The 18,430-nt window shown below is 42.1% G+C and overlaps 1 protein-coding gene across 1 annotated transcript; it reads right to left on the bottom strand.

Moving 5' to 3' along the window:
- Positions 1 to 386: 386 nt before the first annotated feature.
- SVIP (small VCP interacting protein) lies at positions 387 to 13,329 on the bottom strand. The gene is made up of 4 exons (XM_089521346.1): positions 13,181 to 13,329; positions 5,603 to 5,653; positions 2,946 to 3,062; positions 387 to 2,023 (listed from the first exon to the last, which is right to left on the bottom strand). Exons 1-4 carry the CDS (start codon positions 13,241 to 13,243, stop codon positions 2,009 to 2,011), a joined length of 246 nt encoding a protein of 81 aa, XP_089377472.1. The 5' UTR covers positions 13,244 to 13,329; the 3' UTR covers positions 387 to 2,008.
- Between the last annotated feature and the right edge of the window lie 5,101 nt (positions 13,330 to 18,430).

Here is an 18,430-nt window from a genome sequence, read left to right as displayed (position 1 = left end):
TTAGAATGTGTAACTGAACTTGTTCTGGCTACAAAACAAGAAAAATGTTTGGTTTACAAGGTTAACATAGCAGATGAAACTGGAGCCCTTTATACTGTTTTTAGTGTAACCTGAATTTTCATTTTAATTGTTTGATGGGAATAAAAAGTCCACTGCCTGTCACAATGCCTTGACATTGTGGTGTGGTGGGATCAAAAGTTTAGGTAACAGGAAATTCATTTGGCACATTTGTGCACATACACACTCAGAGAGCAAGTGTGCATGTAAGAGACACAGAAAACAACTTCCACACTATGTGGCTTCTGTTCTATGTAATTTCCTCTGAGATCTTTGTTTTGTTCTATGTATCTTCCTCTTCTAAAAGAAGACAAAGTATGCCACCTTGGGGACAAATAAAAAACTGACAACTTTATTTTTAGCACAAAAAGATAAAATCAGCAGGATTTTCACTTCTTCCAAAGAGCTGATTTCATTCCCTAAGCAGCTCTAAGAAACTGGTTACATTTACAGTCCCTATCTGGGAGTAATAATCCAACGTGTGAACTACTGCACATTAAGAGCTTCGCTGCTTCATTCAGATGTGCTCCAGAAGCTCATCCAACCTTTTGGATCAAACTTGGGAGATGCGAGGGAGCCTCAAAGGTTGAGGGGAGGGGGAAGGGATCTGTCCCAGCTTGTATTGTCCATAGTGTTGGTAGATAGTTTCACCTAAGTGCACCCAACTAATCAACACTCTCAAATTCACTAGCCAATCAGAAAAGTGAAGTGAGGCACTTTCAAAATACAGTGATGGACACATGCATACATACACCACACACTCAGACAGGCAGAGAAAGAGACAGAAAGAAAGTGAGCAGGAGAGGGAGAGACAGACAGAATGACCTGCAGTTAGGTGAGTAACGTTCCAATATCCTAAAGGCCAAAAGACCATATAAGTATATATGAAAACGTTTTAAAGCATTTGTTTACACTGAATAAATGTCTGAAGTCTAATTTGCAGAATTCATCAGAGTAACTTACATTTATCATAAGTTTGCAAAATCCCTGTAGCTTCCCATGTACAGTTGGCCCTCTGCATCCACGGGGATCCGTTCTGCGCCCCCTGCCCCCCACTGGTACTAAATATTGTGGGAACTCAAGTCTCATTATTTTCTATGGACATGTGACGTGCACATGACTGCATCACCACAGTCATGTACGCGCACTGCTATTGAAGATAATGGAGTGGGGCCATTCGCAGATGATCCTGCGATGGCTAGCCTGCCGAAATGGAGGTTCAACTGTATAGCACTTCCTTATCTATGTAGTACAGCAGAAGTATGGCAATGTGCTATTCTTTTTTTTCTGTTTGAAAAATAACAATCCATGCTTCCTTGTATTTCTACTTCCCCCCACACACAGAGAAAAAATCCTTTTTAAGACTAAATCATAAGAACAGGTATTTCTCATCTCATGGCAACATCTTCATTAAATATGCAAGTTCACTTCCCAGAAGACACAAAAAGCTTCAGCCCTAAAAAACAAAGAAAACCTTACTCTTAGACAAATCTGTTAGCTTTAGCCCAGAGAAAGGGAACCAAGGATTAGGACTTGGCACTAGGAAGGAAACTGGAATAGTTACATATCAAAGGGCATTTTCAAAAGCAGAAGCATTTCTCAAAACAATCAGTTTGAACATTTTGTTTAACCACACTGTCTCTTCTACATTCTGACCCCCTTCAAGAAAGTTAAGACATGCAAAATTATACAATATGGCAGCATAACTAGTAAGTGCCTGGTTTTTGGCCATCCCAGCTGTACAGCGTGAGGTTTTGGTTTGGAAATATCCTTAGTGCACATCTCTCATCTGCCTTGCTACAGCGTCAAAGTACTGCTGCATCTTCAGAGGCAAACAACAGCAAAAAGACAAACAATGAACAAGTGTCATTCAGCTGCAGAAACTTGGCAAGGTATTGGCAGTAGGACATTCACCCTTTCTTTTTCTTCAGAAAATGTGTGGAGAGTCAATTTATCCAACTTGCCACTAGGAACAAGAACAGAAAAAACATGATTTAAATCCATTGTGCTTTTTAATAGGGCTTTAGCTCTGTTCCATTTTTTCATATGAAGCAGATACCCATTGCCTCCTATCCATTTCACCAACTCTTGAATGACCAACCATTTTTACATTATGGAACCATCTCCTCATACAGGATATTTTTATTTCCCATATAGATTCATTGTACCCCTCATCTAAACAGTAATTTTGGACCACGAAGATGCACATAATAAATCCTTAGAGAGTGAAAAATTAGCAATGTGAGAGAAATGCAACATTTGCATGTAACAGCTGCAACTACTGTATTTTTTTAAACAAAATGATTACACAAAGCTAGAAGTCGTCGGATGCTAAATGAAATTTCTTTGTCTTAAGTAAACTGTTAAGGCAAATTCACTTTCACTGGGAGGTGTATCCACAATACATATCATACTATAAGTTATAAAAAGGTAAAGGTTTGACCTTTGACAAATTTGTCTAATCATACTAGCTGTTGCTAAAAAGAAAGCTAGTCACAGAAGCATCAGAAGTAAACCTAAAAATTAGTTTCAACGTGTGTGTGTGTGTGTGCACGCACACACACACACTGATTTCATTTAATGTAGATATGCACAATCAATCTAAGATCAATTGCTGGGAAAGAAAGGAAGAGAACAGTCAATGGTTTTAGGTCCTTTGTGTAAGCTTCACATAGGCATCTGGTAGCCAACTGTGGAAAGCAAAGTGTTGGACTAGCTTGGCCTGGAGTAGAAAGCTGATGTTCTGAACTGTGCTTTCTATTAGCCCCATTCAGTTCTGCCAAATGTATATGATTATGGAAGCTGCAGTCCAAAATCTGGAGGCAGGGCTGTCTACACCCATACAACACCTGGAATAGGCTTTGAGTCTAATTTAGCAGCGTTCTTACTCTTAGTCCACCTCCCTCTGGTCCAGGGCCTGCAGATTCAAGACGCTTCTCCATTTCCTCCTGTTTCCTCTTCTTTTGCTCCACAGAAGATAGGTTCTTAATACCTCGAGAAGCAGCCTTCAAAAATAAACAACAGTAATTAGAATGCAGTATTTCTGCAGCAATACATGAACAGGAAATAGCTTCCATATGATTTTTTTGAGAAGTACATACACTTACAAGACCAGTATTTTTATTTGTCTATTAAATTCATGTTATATATGGTGTGAACCCACTGGTATTTTGGGGATAAAAAAACAGCCACCCCACCCTCAACAACCAATAGCCTTGGAATTAAAGTTGAATCAAAGCCTAGATAGGATACTTTTTCAGAGTAGGTAGGAACAAAGAGAAAAGCCCAAAGTCAACCCAGAGAGACAGCCAAAAGTCAACCCAGAGAAACAAACATTTCTCAGGGTTTTCCTAAGAAACAAGATGTGTGGGGTGGTGGTGGTAGTGGAGTTTGTAGCTAGCTGAAAAGAAGACACAAGTTATGGTTTGTTGGCCACATCTATCCCACAGGAACCGTGTGGTTCCCATTTGGACAGTCTATAAGGTGAAAGTGGATTATAAGAAGTTGACTGGAACTCTGGGCTGGTACAGATGTCCCTAAAGGGGTAGCTTGACGCTGTCCCTTTGAGCGCTGGATCGGGGCCATGGCAACCGTACAGTCCCAATGCAGTGTTTTTCTGACCCAAAATGCCATTTCTTTTTGGGGCAGAAAAAAAGCCACCCTTTCCACCATGGCAGTGATTCTTCTTTGCTCCTGCAGCATGTGGTGTATAAACACCATGCTGCTGGAGCATCAAAACTCTCCTTGCCGTCTGGTTGAGAGATCTAAATGGTGAGAGAGCTTCAATAAATGCAAGCTCTGCCACGAAAATGCTGGCAATACCAGCATAGAGAGGCAACTTCATGTAGTAGATCGCAACATTTGGCCTCAAACACAAAACTACCAGTGAAATTCAGACCTCAGGTTTTCTCCCTAACTTTAAACAGAGAAACCTGTAATTCTCTTGATTCAACACTTTTCACATCTACTAGAAAGGTAAACATATACTAAGATCTTCCCCTTCCAACAGGTATTTGATTTCTTGCTCTGCTTATTAATTTTTACTGCTGGGCTTTCAATACCCCAATACTTCAGTATTTTAAAACTGAATCAGCTGATTTACTGTATTTTCTGGTGTATAAGACTACTTTTTAACCCAGGAAAATCTTCTCAAAAGTCAGGGGTCATCTTATACACCGGGTGTTGTCTTATAGGGCAGGTGCTGAAACTTCCAAGCCAGACTGGGAGAATCTGCAGTCGCCGCATATGGTGGTGGTGGTGGGGGGGAGTTCAAAAACGGCTGCGGCTGCATCCCCACCGTATGCAGAGAGCGTGTGAAAGCAGCAAGGGCAGTGCTGTACAAGTAAGGAAGAAGAAAATCCACTCACTAGGATTTGTGGAAAGAAATGACTTAATGCGGTCCTGATGACGAAGTGAGGGGGTGTCTCACCGGGAAGGTGTAAGTGAAGGGCGGAGCAAGTGGCAGGTGTCCTGGACACTTGGGTATGGAAAAAGAGCTGTGTTTGCGCTACCGCTCTGATAGTCTTGGAGACAGGGAGGGCTGGGCGGGCAGGGAGAGCTGACCAATCCAACCAGGCTTTGTATACAACAAGTTTTCCTGCTAAGTACCTGCATGTCATAAGCATTTGAATTAAAATTACCATATTGAAATTAAATCTGACATTTTAAAAAAAATTTATTTGGTGTGCATTGGAAGAGGGGTAGTCTTATACGGTGAGTATATCCCAAACTCTATATTTTAACTAGAAAAGTTGGGGGTCGTCTTATACGCCCAGTCGTCTTATATGCCGGAAAATACAGTATTTGCTTTAGCTCTGAGTTGACTTGTGTTATTCTTTATAAACTGCTCTGACCACTTTTGTCGGGAGGGGAAAGGAGGCATATACAGTTAATTTGAAAATAAGAAAATGGTACTAAACCATAAAGATCTTCAAGTAAGCACTACCAAAGATTGATAATTCAGGACCAAAGATTTGCTAGATTTGTCTGTTGAGATAACACAATAGGCCAGAGATGGGAATTTTTGAACTGTAGAAGACCTAGGAGCATGTCACACAAGCCCCTTTATGAATATTTTTCTGCACAGTACTGGTGAACAGTGGCAGAACCAAACCTCTGCATATAGGACAGGCCAGCTTTAACCTCTTGGACATTCCACCTGGGATGGAAGAATTCCTACCTGAAATCCTCGAGAGCTGCTGCCAGTCTGTTGACAATACTGAGATAGATGGACCAATGGTGTAAGTGAGCTTCCTACATTTCTAATCTTACAAACACTTTCTCATTGTACTTTGTTTGTGTGCTCCTACACAGCCTTTCATTAAATGTTTGATACCAAGACAATGTTATTGGATATAATGCCAGGTGGATGTCGAACTCCATGAATATTAGCTGTAAACAACAGATAAACCCAACTATAGTGGTACAGAGATGACCATTCTTCCACAAACTTAAGGGATGTCATTTTTAGAAGACGAGCTATCTGTTACTCATTTATTGTATAAGAAATGATTTGAATAGATGTCAGTGCCAAGCACCTGATTACCTCCATTTGTCTTTTTTCTGCTGCTTCTGCAAGTTGTCTTCTTCTCATTTCCTATGGAAAATATGAAAGAGCACCATTAAAACAACAACAACAACAACAACAACATGGTTTTATTGGAGAAGGCAACTGATAATCTAAGGTATTTCCAACAGGATAAAATATTTCAAATTTTTAGAGGCTGGAACCAAGTTTGTAAGTGCCTGCTCTGGCCATTTCACTCTACTAATTGTCAACTTGAGTTCTTAGCCACCTTGAGCATTGCCTGTATCTTTAGCGCAAGGGTTCTCACCTGCATAAAAGTGATAGGACGCTTCCCTTTCTCAGTATCATTAAGCTACATGCATAGAAATGTTACAAGGGGTAGTGATGAAAGGACAGACAACCTTGAAACTTTTTTTTTCTTAGTGGCTTCAGCTCTGACCCAGTCAAAACTTCCATTTAATGAAGTGTAGCATTTAAACAAGCAAAGCAAAATAGCTTGAGTGGTTTTAGATTCATCCAAGCATGTTAACAGTGAGAAATAAATGTATATGGACAAGGACAGACATATTGTTTGCTCTACTGGATCTGCAGCTGCTCTGGCTGAATTCTGGTCAACACAGTATCAGTCTTAAGAGCAACTATGCAGCACTGCAACCAGTCAAGTTGCTCTGGGTGCTAGACGAATACTGTCTAACAATATACAATGGTCACAATATTAGGTGGTCACCCTGAACATGTGAAGTCACATGTAAGGGGCTGGGAATGCTTGTACTGTCCTTAACCCAACATTAGCTTACTCATTACCTCTGCTGCCTACTCCTGCCTTTTGTACATCCACTGAAGGCTTTCAGGAAGATGCTAAGTATGGCCTGTTACAGACTGCCAAAATAAAGCTGCTTTGGGTCTCTTTGGAGGTATGCTATTTAAATGATGCATGGGTCCAAAGAGTCCAGAGGTCGCACCAAAGCCACACTCCATTCCTAAGCACCGGAGTGCAGCTTTTGGTGCAGCTTCCGGATTCTTGGGATGCATGCATCATTTAAATAGCATACCTCCAAAGAGACCCGAAGCAGCTTTATTTTGGCAGTCTGTAACAGGCCCATGTTCCACTGAACATGCAAAGAAGCCTTGCAGTAATTCAGGATTATTTACTGCAGAAAGGCCTTCAAATGTATTCAGTTTGAAAATGTCCTTCAGACCCTCATTTTGAGCACACATCTGTGCAGATGATGCATGTGTCTGTTATTTGGGACCTCACACATTCACATTCAAGAACTGGGAGCATTTCACACTACGGTACATAATTATAGTACTATTAATCCACTTAAACTGCCATACCAACTTCTTGTGGAATCCTGGAGATTGTAATCTAGATCATAGAAACATAGAATCATAGAGTTGGAAGAGACCACAAGGGCCATCCAGTCTAACCCTCTGCCATGCAGGAAATCACAATCAAAGCATCCCCGACAGATGGCCATCCATCAGATTTCCAAGGAAGGAGACACCACCACATTCCGAGGGAGTGTGTCCCACTGTCAAACAGCCCTTACTGTCAGGAAATCTGTCCTATTTCTTTGACTGAGAAGTACTGCAAATCCCAGGACTCCATAGGATGTTGTCATGGCTGTTAAAGTGAAATAAAGCACTATAATTGTGCTGTGTGAAAAGGTCCCAAACAGGGCTTTACTTACATATAAACCTATATGTAGGCCATGTCTTCGCCTAATACCCTAAAATCATTTAATCCTGGAAGCAAAGCAGGGTCAGCCCCCATTAGTACTTTAACATGAATCCATTAAGAAATACTAGGTGCTGTAGGCTATATTTCAGGGAAATGAACTGGCAACATCACCTCTCAATACTCCTTGCTTAAGAAACTCCTATGAAATTCATGGGGGTACCATACATCGATGGGCAACTTGAAGTCACACACACACACATGCCATGTCTTTAAAAGAGAATTCTGTATTCACCATCTGGTTCTTTAGTGATAAGCTAAAATGATTTTCTCCAACCTGCCATCTCCTACATGTGTTGGACTACAACTCCCTCACACAAGGTGAATATGGCCGCTAGCTACAGAGCATCATCCTGTATATCTATTGGGTGCCAGATGAGAGAAGAATGAGTAAGGACAAAATGACTAGAAAGAAAGGCAATCTGTGAAGCTTAATTTAGCACAGTACAGCAGAGACGTATGACAAAATGCTAAGCAAGCAGAACAGAAGAAAGCTAGCTTTTTAAAGACTGTGATTCTTTCTGGGTCTTTCCATGCAGTCAAACATGAAGGCCAAATTGGGGTGGAAGCAGAAAGTTCAATTTCTGTCTGCAGGTCTAGTTCCCATCTCTCTGTGTATACCATTCAGAAATAGATCCAGATCCTCAATTTGATAACCTGGATGGAAGCTGCTGCTGTCACCAGAATCACTCAGAAATCAATTGACCCAGAGGCAACTCCAGTAAATCCAAGTGCATCACTGTCAGAGATAAGGAATGGCATTTGAATGGAAGCTTGTATATTTTACTGAGGCGTGATGCACCCAGCTCAACTGTACTGAACATACAGTGGGCCTTTGGTAGCTGGTTTAGTTCCAGGACCCCCCACGAATACCAAAATCCATGGATGTTCAAGTCCCATTAAATACAAGTGAAATTGTGGACCTTATATAAAAGGGCAAAATCAAGGTTTCATGTTTTGGTATATATTAATATTTTCAAGTGCTAGATGGTTGAATCCGTAAATAAGGAATCTGTGGATACCAAGTTATGACTGTACAAGCAAAATATTGCCTGTCACTATTTTTCATTGCAAACACAAATGAACTGGTATGGGGAAGCCAGTAATCTCAACAAGTAAAACAAACAAGACTCTGATTGCATTGGGAAAATGAAGTGACTTTAGTAGCCACTATGGTCTTGTCTGCTGTATGTGTACAATGATCATTATTTAAAGTATTTATTACTAGGGAAATAAAGCAACTGACAGAAAACCCATTTCTGAGTAAAAGATAGTGTGCACTGATGTATGTACATGGTCCATCTTATCTATAGGCCTTGGCCATGTTATTTTTAGTCTCAGTTTTCCACCAATAAAATGTGAAGTAAACGGCACAAAAGGTCCGTGCTGGGACCGTGCCGCTGCCGTTTGCCCCAGGACTGCAGCAGCTGCATGTACCCAGCCTTGATTTGAGCCACCACCATGGTCCTGCACTGGGTGCCAAAAAAAAGAGTGGTATTTTACCGGTCCTTTTTGGGCTGGTTTTCCAGCCATGTTCAGGGCGTGCGTCATCTGAACACCACATCCCCATCTGTTTGAGGCCCATGTTAACCCTGGTTTAACAGGGATTTTTTTTTTGGGGGGGGGGGGAGAGTGGACACAAAAACAGCACCAACACATTAAACACAATGCCTTCTCCCCACCATGCCACATGGCTCAGTCCCTCCAAGCTTAGCTCCTAATCTTCACAAGAGCCTGATTTTCAGAGTTCAATCCACAATTTTTGAGGAAGACAGTGAAGTGCTGAACTATAGAACTGGAGCTCCGTAGCAATGAATTAAAAGTACTGTGTGCTCTTGGTATCTGCTGGGGTTTTGCTCCAGGATTCTCTGTGGGTAGCAAAATCTATGGATGCTCAAGTCCCATTGTATGCAATGCTGCATTAAAATGGAGTCGCTTATATAATATGGCAAAACCAAGGCTTACTTTTTGGATTTAAAAAGAAAAAAAATTCAAGCTGTAGATGGCTGAACTCATGGATGCAAAATCCATGGATCCGGAAGACCTGCCGTCCTTGCCCAAACTACAAATCCCAAGATTTTACTGGATGGAACCATAACAAATAAAGTGGCATCAAATTGCTATAACATACCTATAAGCACCAACACATGCCAAATCCAACAATGTATCTAAGTAAGCATGTCTTATTCTTCTGAGACTACTCATAGCTAATCATTGTTGTTTGCCTCCAAGTTGTTTCTGATTTATGGCAATCCTAAGGCAAACCTATCATAAGGTTTTCTTGGCAAGCTTTGTTCAGAGGAGGTTTGTCATTGTCTGACCCTGCAGCTGAGAGTGTGGCTTGCCCAAGCGGTTTGATGGCTGAGCTGGGAACTGAACCTTGGTCTCCAATATTCAAACCACTATGTCACACTGGCTCCCAACTAATCATTACATCCACCCAAACCAGTATGAGCACCAGTTATTTTAAAAGCTGTTAGACAACTGTTTGTCATACACTACCCTCCCCTTCATAAATATTTTAAGCACTCCAAAAGTATCCTCTCTCTCATACATCATTTTCAAACTATGTTTAAGCTATGCTCTCTCATCTCCCCAAGAACAGCCCTAATACTTCAAACAGCCTGTTCCCAACAAGGCTCATGGGCCCTGTAGACTGCTCTCTTTTTGACAAACATTTCTGAAATGCAGTCCTCCCAGTAGGCTCTCTGAATGGCTCTATGTCCCTGGGGAAAATTGTGTTTATAGCTTTGTGTAGTTTTGGGTACAACTGTTTTTCTTTCTGTTTGATAGATAAACTTACCTGCAAGCAAGGTTGGCTGGTTTAAACCCTGTCGGTTTAAACCAAATAACTGTTTTTTTAAAATTGATTATTCATATAGATAGTCTGGCTATTACTACTATTTTACAACCCACTTACTGGAACAACAATGACTTCTCTGATTTTAAACATTTTAACTTTAACAGTTTGTTAGCAGTTGTTAGACCAGTACCCTATGTGAGTTACTCCTTTTTAATCATTTTATTTTTCAGTGTAGTAAATGTCATTCAAAAATTAATCTTTCAATTAATATAAGTTCAAACAAAACAACTCGCTTTAAAAGAGCAGTTAACAATTATTATTTAAGCTAATTGCCATAACATCTGAGCTGCATTTTGCTACTTAATTTTCTGACTTAGTCCTGTATTGCTGTACTCCTATGTACATTTGATCCTCTGCATCCACAAATTCTTTATTCATGGATTCAACCATCTATCTATCTATCTATCTATCTATCTATCTATCTATCTATCTATACACACACACACACACACACACACACAAAGCAAACCTTGATTTTGCCATTTTATATATGTGGCTCCATTTTACTATGCCACTTATTTAATGGGACTTGAGATTTTAGTATCCAGGGGAGTGCTAAAACCAAACCTGAGCAGATACCAAGGGCCACTGTATAGACCAACAACTTGTCAGTATAATACCAAAAGATTTATTGAAAGAAATTAGACTGTTAATATTAAAAAGCATTAAACTATGGTTGGTCAAGCTTTCTAATGCATAAAATAATGTTTCATCATATTAATATAATAAGCAGGATTCACATTTTTATTAAACATCAATGCAAAAATTAACAAAGAAAACAGCAACTGGGTGTAAACAAACAAACTCCTAGTTTAAACCAAAAAATGGGTATCTTATCTTGGAGTTTGTCAACTCCTCCCCCCCCCACCCCCCAAATCTGCCTGCAGAAAATACCTTCTAAACACAGTGGGATCTGCCACTTAAATGGCAGAGGATCCAGCAGCCAAGCACCTCAGGGATTCCCTGTTTTTATTTCAAAGGTGCAGCTGTCCTGTTCTGCACTTACCTGAAATTAAGCCCCATTAAAGCCAGTAAGACTTAGACTTAAACTGCCATGTGTAGAATTAGGATGCATGTAGTTTAAAAAAATCTGTTTGTCCTATTTTATTTTGGGGTGCATCTACAAATAATGCAGTTGGACACCACCTTAAGTGCTGCAGCTCCATCCTGCTGAATCCTGGGATCTGTAGTTTTACATGGTCTTTGCCTTCTCTGCCAGAGTGCTGGTGCCTCACAAAACTACAAACGCTAGGATTCAGTCTGATGCAGCCACAGAAGTCAAAGTGGTGCCAAACTGTAATACTGTATTTCTAGGTAGTGGTTTGAATGCTGGGCTACGACTTTGGAGACCAGGGTTCGAATCCTCGCTCAGCTATGTAAATCCACTGGGTGGCCATGGGCAAGTCACACTCTCCCAGCTTCAAAGATGGCTATGGCAAACCTCCTCTGAAGAAACTTGCCATGAAAACCCTAAGGAGGAGTTTATCTCATGGAGGCAAAGTGCCCAAATCCTATGCAGAAATAGGATTTAAAACCCAGAGAAAACCCCACAAATGTTTTTCAGACACATTGAAGGATTTTCTGAAAGTAAAAAGCAGCATGTTTTGTCAACTTTCTGTCTGGGTCAATGTCGCCTTAATGTTCAGTCACTCTGACGTTATCTGAAAAACAATCTGCTTTTACAGATTGCCCCCACTTTGTCCCGCTTAATGTCAGACGTCTGAAAATCAATCCGCTTATGAGGTTTCCCCCCAGTTTAAATCCCGTTTTTGCATGGGATCCCGCCTGTGTGATAAACCCCTAAGATAGGTTTGCCTTAGGGTCAGCATAAGTCAGAAACAACTTGAAGGCACAAAACAACAACAAGGTACACTCTCTAGTTTCCTATTGTATCCAAGGAGAGAGGAAAGATGGGAGGGAAGGTGTTCTGAATATGCAAAGTGCAGCTTCTGGGAAAGAGGGCCATGCAAACCCATTGCGTGGCCTTGGGCAAGTCACACCCTCTCAGCCTCAGAGGATGGCAATGGCAAAGCCTCTCGGAAGAAACTTGCCAAGAAAACTTCATGATAGTGTTGCCATAAATCGGAGAAGGCTTGAAAGCATACAAGAAGAAGAAGAAGAAGAAGAGGGAAGAAATGTGTGCTGAACAAGCAAAATGCAGCTTGAGGGAAGGAGGGCCATGTAAACTTAAGCAAGTCACATTCTCTCAGCCTCAGAGGATGACAATTAAGGAGTTTTATTTTATTTTACTTGACTGACCTTTCATAAGATTTGGCAGCCATTTATTGAATACATCCAGCAAGGTTTAGTCTCTAGACACCCCCTACTTTTAGCTAAATTTTATGGAAAGATGTCTTTCAGGATACCTGAACATACCTTTTATCTATAACTTTTGGGCCTTACCTGGGTTATTGCCTTTATTTATTGTTGTTTTGGTGTACTGTTTGTTGCCATGTTTTGTTTTAGAATGTATTAATAAACTTTTAATAAAAAGAAAAAAGAAGAAGGAGTGTTTCTTGTTTCTCTCCCAGGAAGGATGGAGAGAAGGTCCCACAAACTGTGAGGAGGAGGAGGAGGAGACCCATGAATTCAGGGCTCCAGCAGCCAGGAGGACCAGAGGAGGACCTGGCGCCTCGGAATGGAGGACTGCCAAGAAAGGCAACAACAAACACGCTCCGAGAAACATGGAAGCCATGCTTCTTGCTTGGCCCTGCTCAAAATGGAGGAGGAGGACACTCTGGAAAAGGCCAAGGAAATGGAGGACGCGTGGCAGAAAGGAGGACACCTGCTTGCCCTGTCCTCAGCCCTGATCAAAAGGGAGGAGCCTGTTTTGGAACCCCTCTGGGCAGAAGGCTATGAAATGGAGGACTGTAACGGAAAAGGAGGGCGCCCGGTCAGACCCCGTTCTTAGCCCAGCTCAAAATGGAGGACAGAAGGAGGAGGCGTCCGGGAAAAGGAGGCCCCAGGGAAAGCTGGGCTGGGGGCTACTCACTGGGTCCGGGGTCTCCACCACGTTGTCGGCCGCTCCCCCCAGGCAAGGCAGGCAGAGCCCCATGCCGGCCCCGGGCTCCCCTCCGGCCCTCGGCGCTTGGAAGACAAGGAGGAGGCCCAGGCCCCGCCCGGCTCTCCTTTGACCAGAGGCCGCCCTCCCTCGCCCTCGCCCTCGCCTTCCCCTTCCCAGCCCCGAGCCCCGACGACGGCGCCACCTGCTGCCCAGGAGCCCTAAGGAGAGAGAGAGAAGGAAAGAAAGAAAGAAAGGGAAAGAAGGGCAGAGAGAGAAGGAAGTAGGAAGGAAGGAAGGATGGAGACAGAGAGAAACGGAAGGAAGGAAAGCAGGAAGAAAGTAGGAAGGAAGGAATGAGAGAGAAGGAAGGAAGGAAAGAGAGAGAGAGGGAAAGAAGGAAGGAAGGAAGGAAGGAAAGAAAGAAAGAAAGGGAAAGAAGGGCAGAGAGAGAAGGAAGTAGGAAGGAAGGAAGGATGGAGACAGAGAGAAACGGAAGGAAGGAAAGCAGGAAGAAAGTAGGAAGGAAGGAATGAGAGAGAAGGAAGGAAGGAAAGAGAGAGAGAGGGAAAGAAGGAAGGAAGGAAGGAAGGAAAGAAAGAAAGAAAGGGAAAGAAGGGCAGAGAGAGAAGGAAGTAGGAAGGAAGGAAGGATGGAGACAGAGAGAAACGGAAGGAAGGAAAGCAGGAAGAAAGTAGGAAGGAAGGAATGAGAGAGAAGGAAGGAAGGAAAGAGAGAGAGAGGGAAAGAAGGAAGGAAGGAAGGAAGGAAAGAAAGAAAGAAAGGGAAAGAAGGGCAGAGAGAGAAGGAAGTAGGAAGGAAGGAAGGATGGAGACAGAGAGAAACGGAAGGAAGGAAAGCAGGAAGAAAGTAGGAAGGAAGGAATGAGAGAGAAGGAAGGAAGGAAAGAGAGAGAGAGGGAAAGAAGGAAGGAAGGAAGGAAGGAAAGAAAGAAAGAAAGGGAAAGAAGGGCAGAGAGAGAAGGAAGTAGGAAGGAAGGAAGGATGGAGACAGAGAGAAACGGAAGGAAGGAAAGCAGGAAGAAAGTAGGAAGGAAGGAATGAGAGAGAAGGAAAGAAGGAAAGAGAGAGAGAGGGAAAGAAGGAAGGAAGGAAGGAAAGAAAGAAAGAAAGGGAAAGAAGGGCAGAGAGAGAAGGAAGTAGGAAGGAAGGAAGGATGGAGACAGAGAGAAACGGAAGGAAGGAAAGCAGGAAGAAAGTAGGAAGGAAGGAATGAGAGAGAAGGAAGGAAGGAAAGAGAGAGAGAAGGAAGGAAGGAAGGAAAGAAAGAAAGAAAGAAAGAAAGAAAGAAAAGAAAGGGAAAGAAGGGCAGAGAGAGAAGGAAGTAGGAAGGAAGGAAGGATGGAGACAGAGAGAAACGGAAGGAAGGAAAGCAGGAAGAAAGTAGGAAGGAAGGAATGAGAGAGAAGGAAGGAAGGAAAGAGAGAGAGAGGGAAAGAAGGAAGGAAGGAAGTAGAAAAGAAGGAACAAGAGAGAAGGAAGGAACGAAAAAAAGAGAAGGAAGGAAGGAGAGAGAAGGAAGGAAAGAAAGAAAGAGAAGGAAGGGCAGAGAGAGAACAGGAAGGAAGTAAAGAAAGAAAGAAAGGGAAAGAAGGGCAGAGAGAGAAGGAAGTAGGAAGGATGGAGACAGAGAGAAAAGGAAGGAAGGAAAGCAGGAAGAAAGTAGGAAGGAAGGAATGAGAGAGAAGGAAGGAAAGAAAGAGAGAGAGGGGGAAAGAAGGAAGGAAGGAAGTAGAAAAGAAGGAACAAGAGAGAAGGAAGGAACGAAAAAAGAGAAGGAAGGAAGGAAGTAGAAAGGAAGGAAGGAGAGAGAAGGAAGGAAAGAAAGAAAGAGAAGGAAGGGCAGAGAGAGAACAAGAAGGAAGGAAGAAGGAAGGAAGGAAAGAGAGAGAGAAAAGGAAAGAAGGAGAGAAGGAAAGGGAGAAGGAAAGAAAGAGAGAGAAGGAAGGCAGGCAGGCAGGCAGGCAGGAAGTGTCATCTTCTGGCCTGGGAGGGAGTGAAAAGGCTGGCCCATCTCCCTCAGAGCTAGCCTCAAGAAGAAGAATGTATTTTTATTTTTATGTATTTTATATTTATGTATTTTGTTGCTCTAACCCACCCAGATTCCTTGAGATTGGGCGGGATATAAATAAATCTATTATTATTATTATTAAAGAGAGAGAAAGAAGGAAGGGAAAAGGAGGAGAAAGAGGAATTGGAGGCTTGCCTTGGAAAGAGAAGAACAAAGGAAGGAGGAGGAGAGGTCCCTTGGCTCCCCTCCATCATTTTCTCCCTCACAGTTTATGATTCCTTCTTCTTATTTTCATTACCATTTCCATTAGGCTGCCTTTCTCCCAGAAAAGGGACACAAGGCAGATTATAAAATATCTATTTTTAAAAAATAGATGTTACAATTAGAATTTAAAAACCAGTTAAAATGTCTTTTGTAAAATTATTGACTTGTAGCATTCCCGCTGGCAAGCCCCGGGATGCAACCCCCTCCCAGGATAGCAATGTTCATCAAGATTGAGATGTGGCAATCCCGTTGGCAGACCACAGGATTGCGACCCTCTTTCAGGGTGACAATGCTTTATCCATAATTAGATAGATAAGCCCATGTTGACTTGGCTGGGCTAGTCTACACATCCTGCTTCCTTTGCTAATTGGAACTCACCTAAGCACATACTGGTCACATAACCTAGCAAATGATTGTAAGACAGACAATGAGTTAAAGTAAACATTATGACAATAAAAGGCCCAGCCAAGACCTGGCTGGAGGGAAGCTTGTGCACCCCCATTCCTGTCTCTGCGTCTCTTTGCCGCGACATTGACTGTTGTAATTCTTTTAATTCTTAATTTTTTAATTTTTTTATATCATTTAATGATATTTATTGTAGTAAGGACGTGAGGAGGGAATTAATGGGATGATGTCGTATTTTATACTGTGTTTTACTCACTGTTGTAAGCTGCCTCGATCCTGCAGGAAAGGCGGCATATAAATAAAATGTATTATTATTATTATTATTATTATTTATTAAAATTAACATTAAAATATATGAGGCTGGATTGGGTGGCTTTGTCAACAACACCCCCACCCCCCAAAAGCCTTTTTGGGGCTTTATATGGGGGTCTGTGTTTTAGATTTTTAAAAACTTTTCTATTTTAATCTAATGTAATTTAATTACTGTTTTAACTAGATTATTTTAATTTGTTTAAAAATTGTTTTTAAAGTGTTCTTATCTTGTGAGCTGCCTTGGGTCCTTTTTTGGGAGAAAGGTGCCATAAAAATGAAATCAATAAATCAATAAACGTGTTTATATATTATATAAATCAATATTGCAGTAGACACAAAAATCTCCACTCTTGGAGGGAGACTGGAGACTCCTCGTCCTTGGGAGTTTCTTCACTTCTTCTGTCTACACCAGTCATTCCCCAAACGCTGGTCCTCCAGAAGTTTTGGACTTCAGCTCCCAGAATTCCTGACTGTTGGGAAAGTTGGCTGGGGCTTCTGGAAGTTGATGTTCAAAACACCTGGAGGACCAAAGTTTGGGAATCACTTATCTATACCATAGAAACCAGAAGCCATGTCCGATTCATGCTCAACCCCCCCCCCCCCCCGAAGTGGATAGTATATCAGTTCTTAAACCTGTCAGCACTGATTCGCTATTATTTCCTTGAAGCCATAGCCGTGTTGGCCAGGCAGCAAAGTACAGTAACATCCAAAATCCACCAGTGATTGCTTTATTTCCACCAAAAGGCAGATATTTGGAGAGCAGTGGTGTCACCACCCCTTAGGAAGAGTTGCCATATTGAAACCTGGAGGGGGCTCCTATACCTTTAATGCATGCATCCAAGAAGGAATGTCAGCAGGTGCTGATTGTTACCTGGTTGTGTCACGAGCAGCACCTGCACAAATTCCTTCTTGTACACACCCATTAAAGGTATAGGAGCCCCCTCCAGGTTTCAAAGTGGCAAGCGTACCCTTAGGGCACTGATTCCCAAACTCTGGCCTTCCAGGTGTTTTGGACTTCAGTTCCCAGAATCCCAGACCATCTGATGTCTGAGGCTACTGGGAGGTGAAGTCCAAATCACCTGGAGGACCAGAGTTTGGGAATTACTGCCTACGGTGTCACCTGGTGCAGTCCATATTTCCCACACACCCCTGTTACCTTGTTGTTTGTAGGCAAGCACACACAGCTACAGTAGGATTGGACAGACTAAAATCCCATTCTTTCCCAGCTCAAGCTTCATTGCATTGCATTGCTTTGCATTGTATTGCATTACATTGCAACAGACATGCTTCCACAGTCAGGCACCAAAAGTGTATCTCCACCCTTCCAAAAAAAACAAAACAAAACAAAACTAGATGATGGAAAAGGAGGGTTGGACAGGAATCAAAAGATTTTGTAAAAAGAAACTTTTTGGTTGGAAGTTTTGATAATTGAGGTAGATCAGAACTGTAGCGGGAAAAGGTGCCAAATTTCTGTATTTTATCCCCTCGCACCCCATTTCCCCAGCTGGTGAGAACTCCAGGGATGTACGTTTTCTCAGAATTCTGCTTCACTGAAGTCAGGTCATTGGAAGCAGTTTTGTGATATCAGATTTACAGTACTTACATACATATGTGGCTTGGGCATGTTGTTGTTATGTGCTTTTGAGTTGTTTCTGAATTCTGGCAGTCCTAAGGTGAAACTATCATGGCGTTTGCTTGGCAACTTTCTTCAGAAGGGGTTTGCCAGTGCCATCCTCTGAGGCTGAGAGAGTGTGACTTGCCCAAAGGGGGGGGGGTTACACAGCTGATCCAGGATTTGAACCCTGGTCTCCAGGGTCATAGCCCAGTGCCCAAACTACTACAAGTTGGCTCTCAGATGAAGGTTCACAGTATTAAAATCCCTCCATTATATATCCCAGTAGGGAGAACAAGCATAGGGTGGTGATTTGAATGTTGAACTAGAACTCCAAGAGACAAGGCTTTGAATCCCCACTTAACCATGGAACTCCACTGGGTAACCTTGGACAAGTCATACTCTCTCAATGGCAAACCCTCTCTGAATAACTCTTGCTAGAAAACCCTGTGATTGGGTCACAGTAAATTGATATTGACTTGGAGACACATAACATTGACAGATACAGATTTGTTCCCTTATTTGTCAAGGAAGGTAGAATTGAACAAAAGCATCTGCACCAAGGTCACTGTAGAAAATTCATGGATTTTTCCATGAATAAAAAGCAGCACTAGAAT

This window comes from Sceloporus occidentalis, unplaced genomic scaffold (genome assembly GCF_023333645.1).
Source record: "Sceloporus occidentalis isolate IW3139 unplaced genomic scaffold, rSceOcc1.0.p SCAF_4, whole genome shotgun sequence".
NCBI lineage: Eukaryota > Metazoa > Chordata > Lepidosauria > Squamata > Phrynosomatidae > Sceloporus > Sceloporus occidentalis.
The sequence above is the reverse complement of the archived record's forward strand: the minus strand, read 5'-3'. Positions and strand labels throughout refer to the sequence as shown.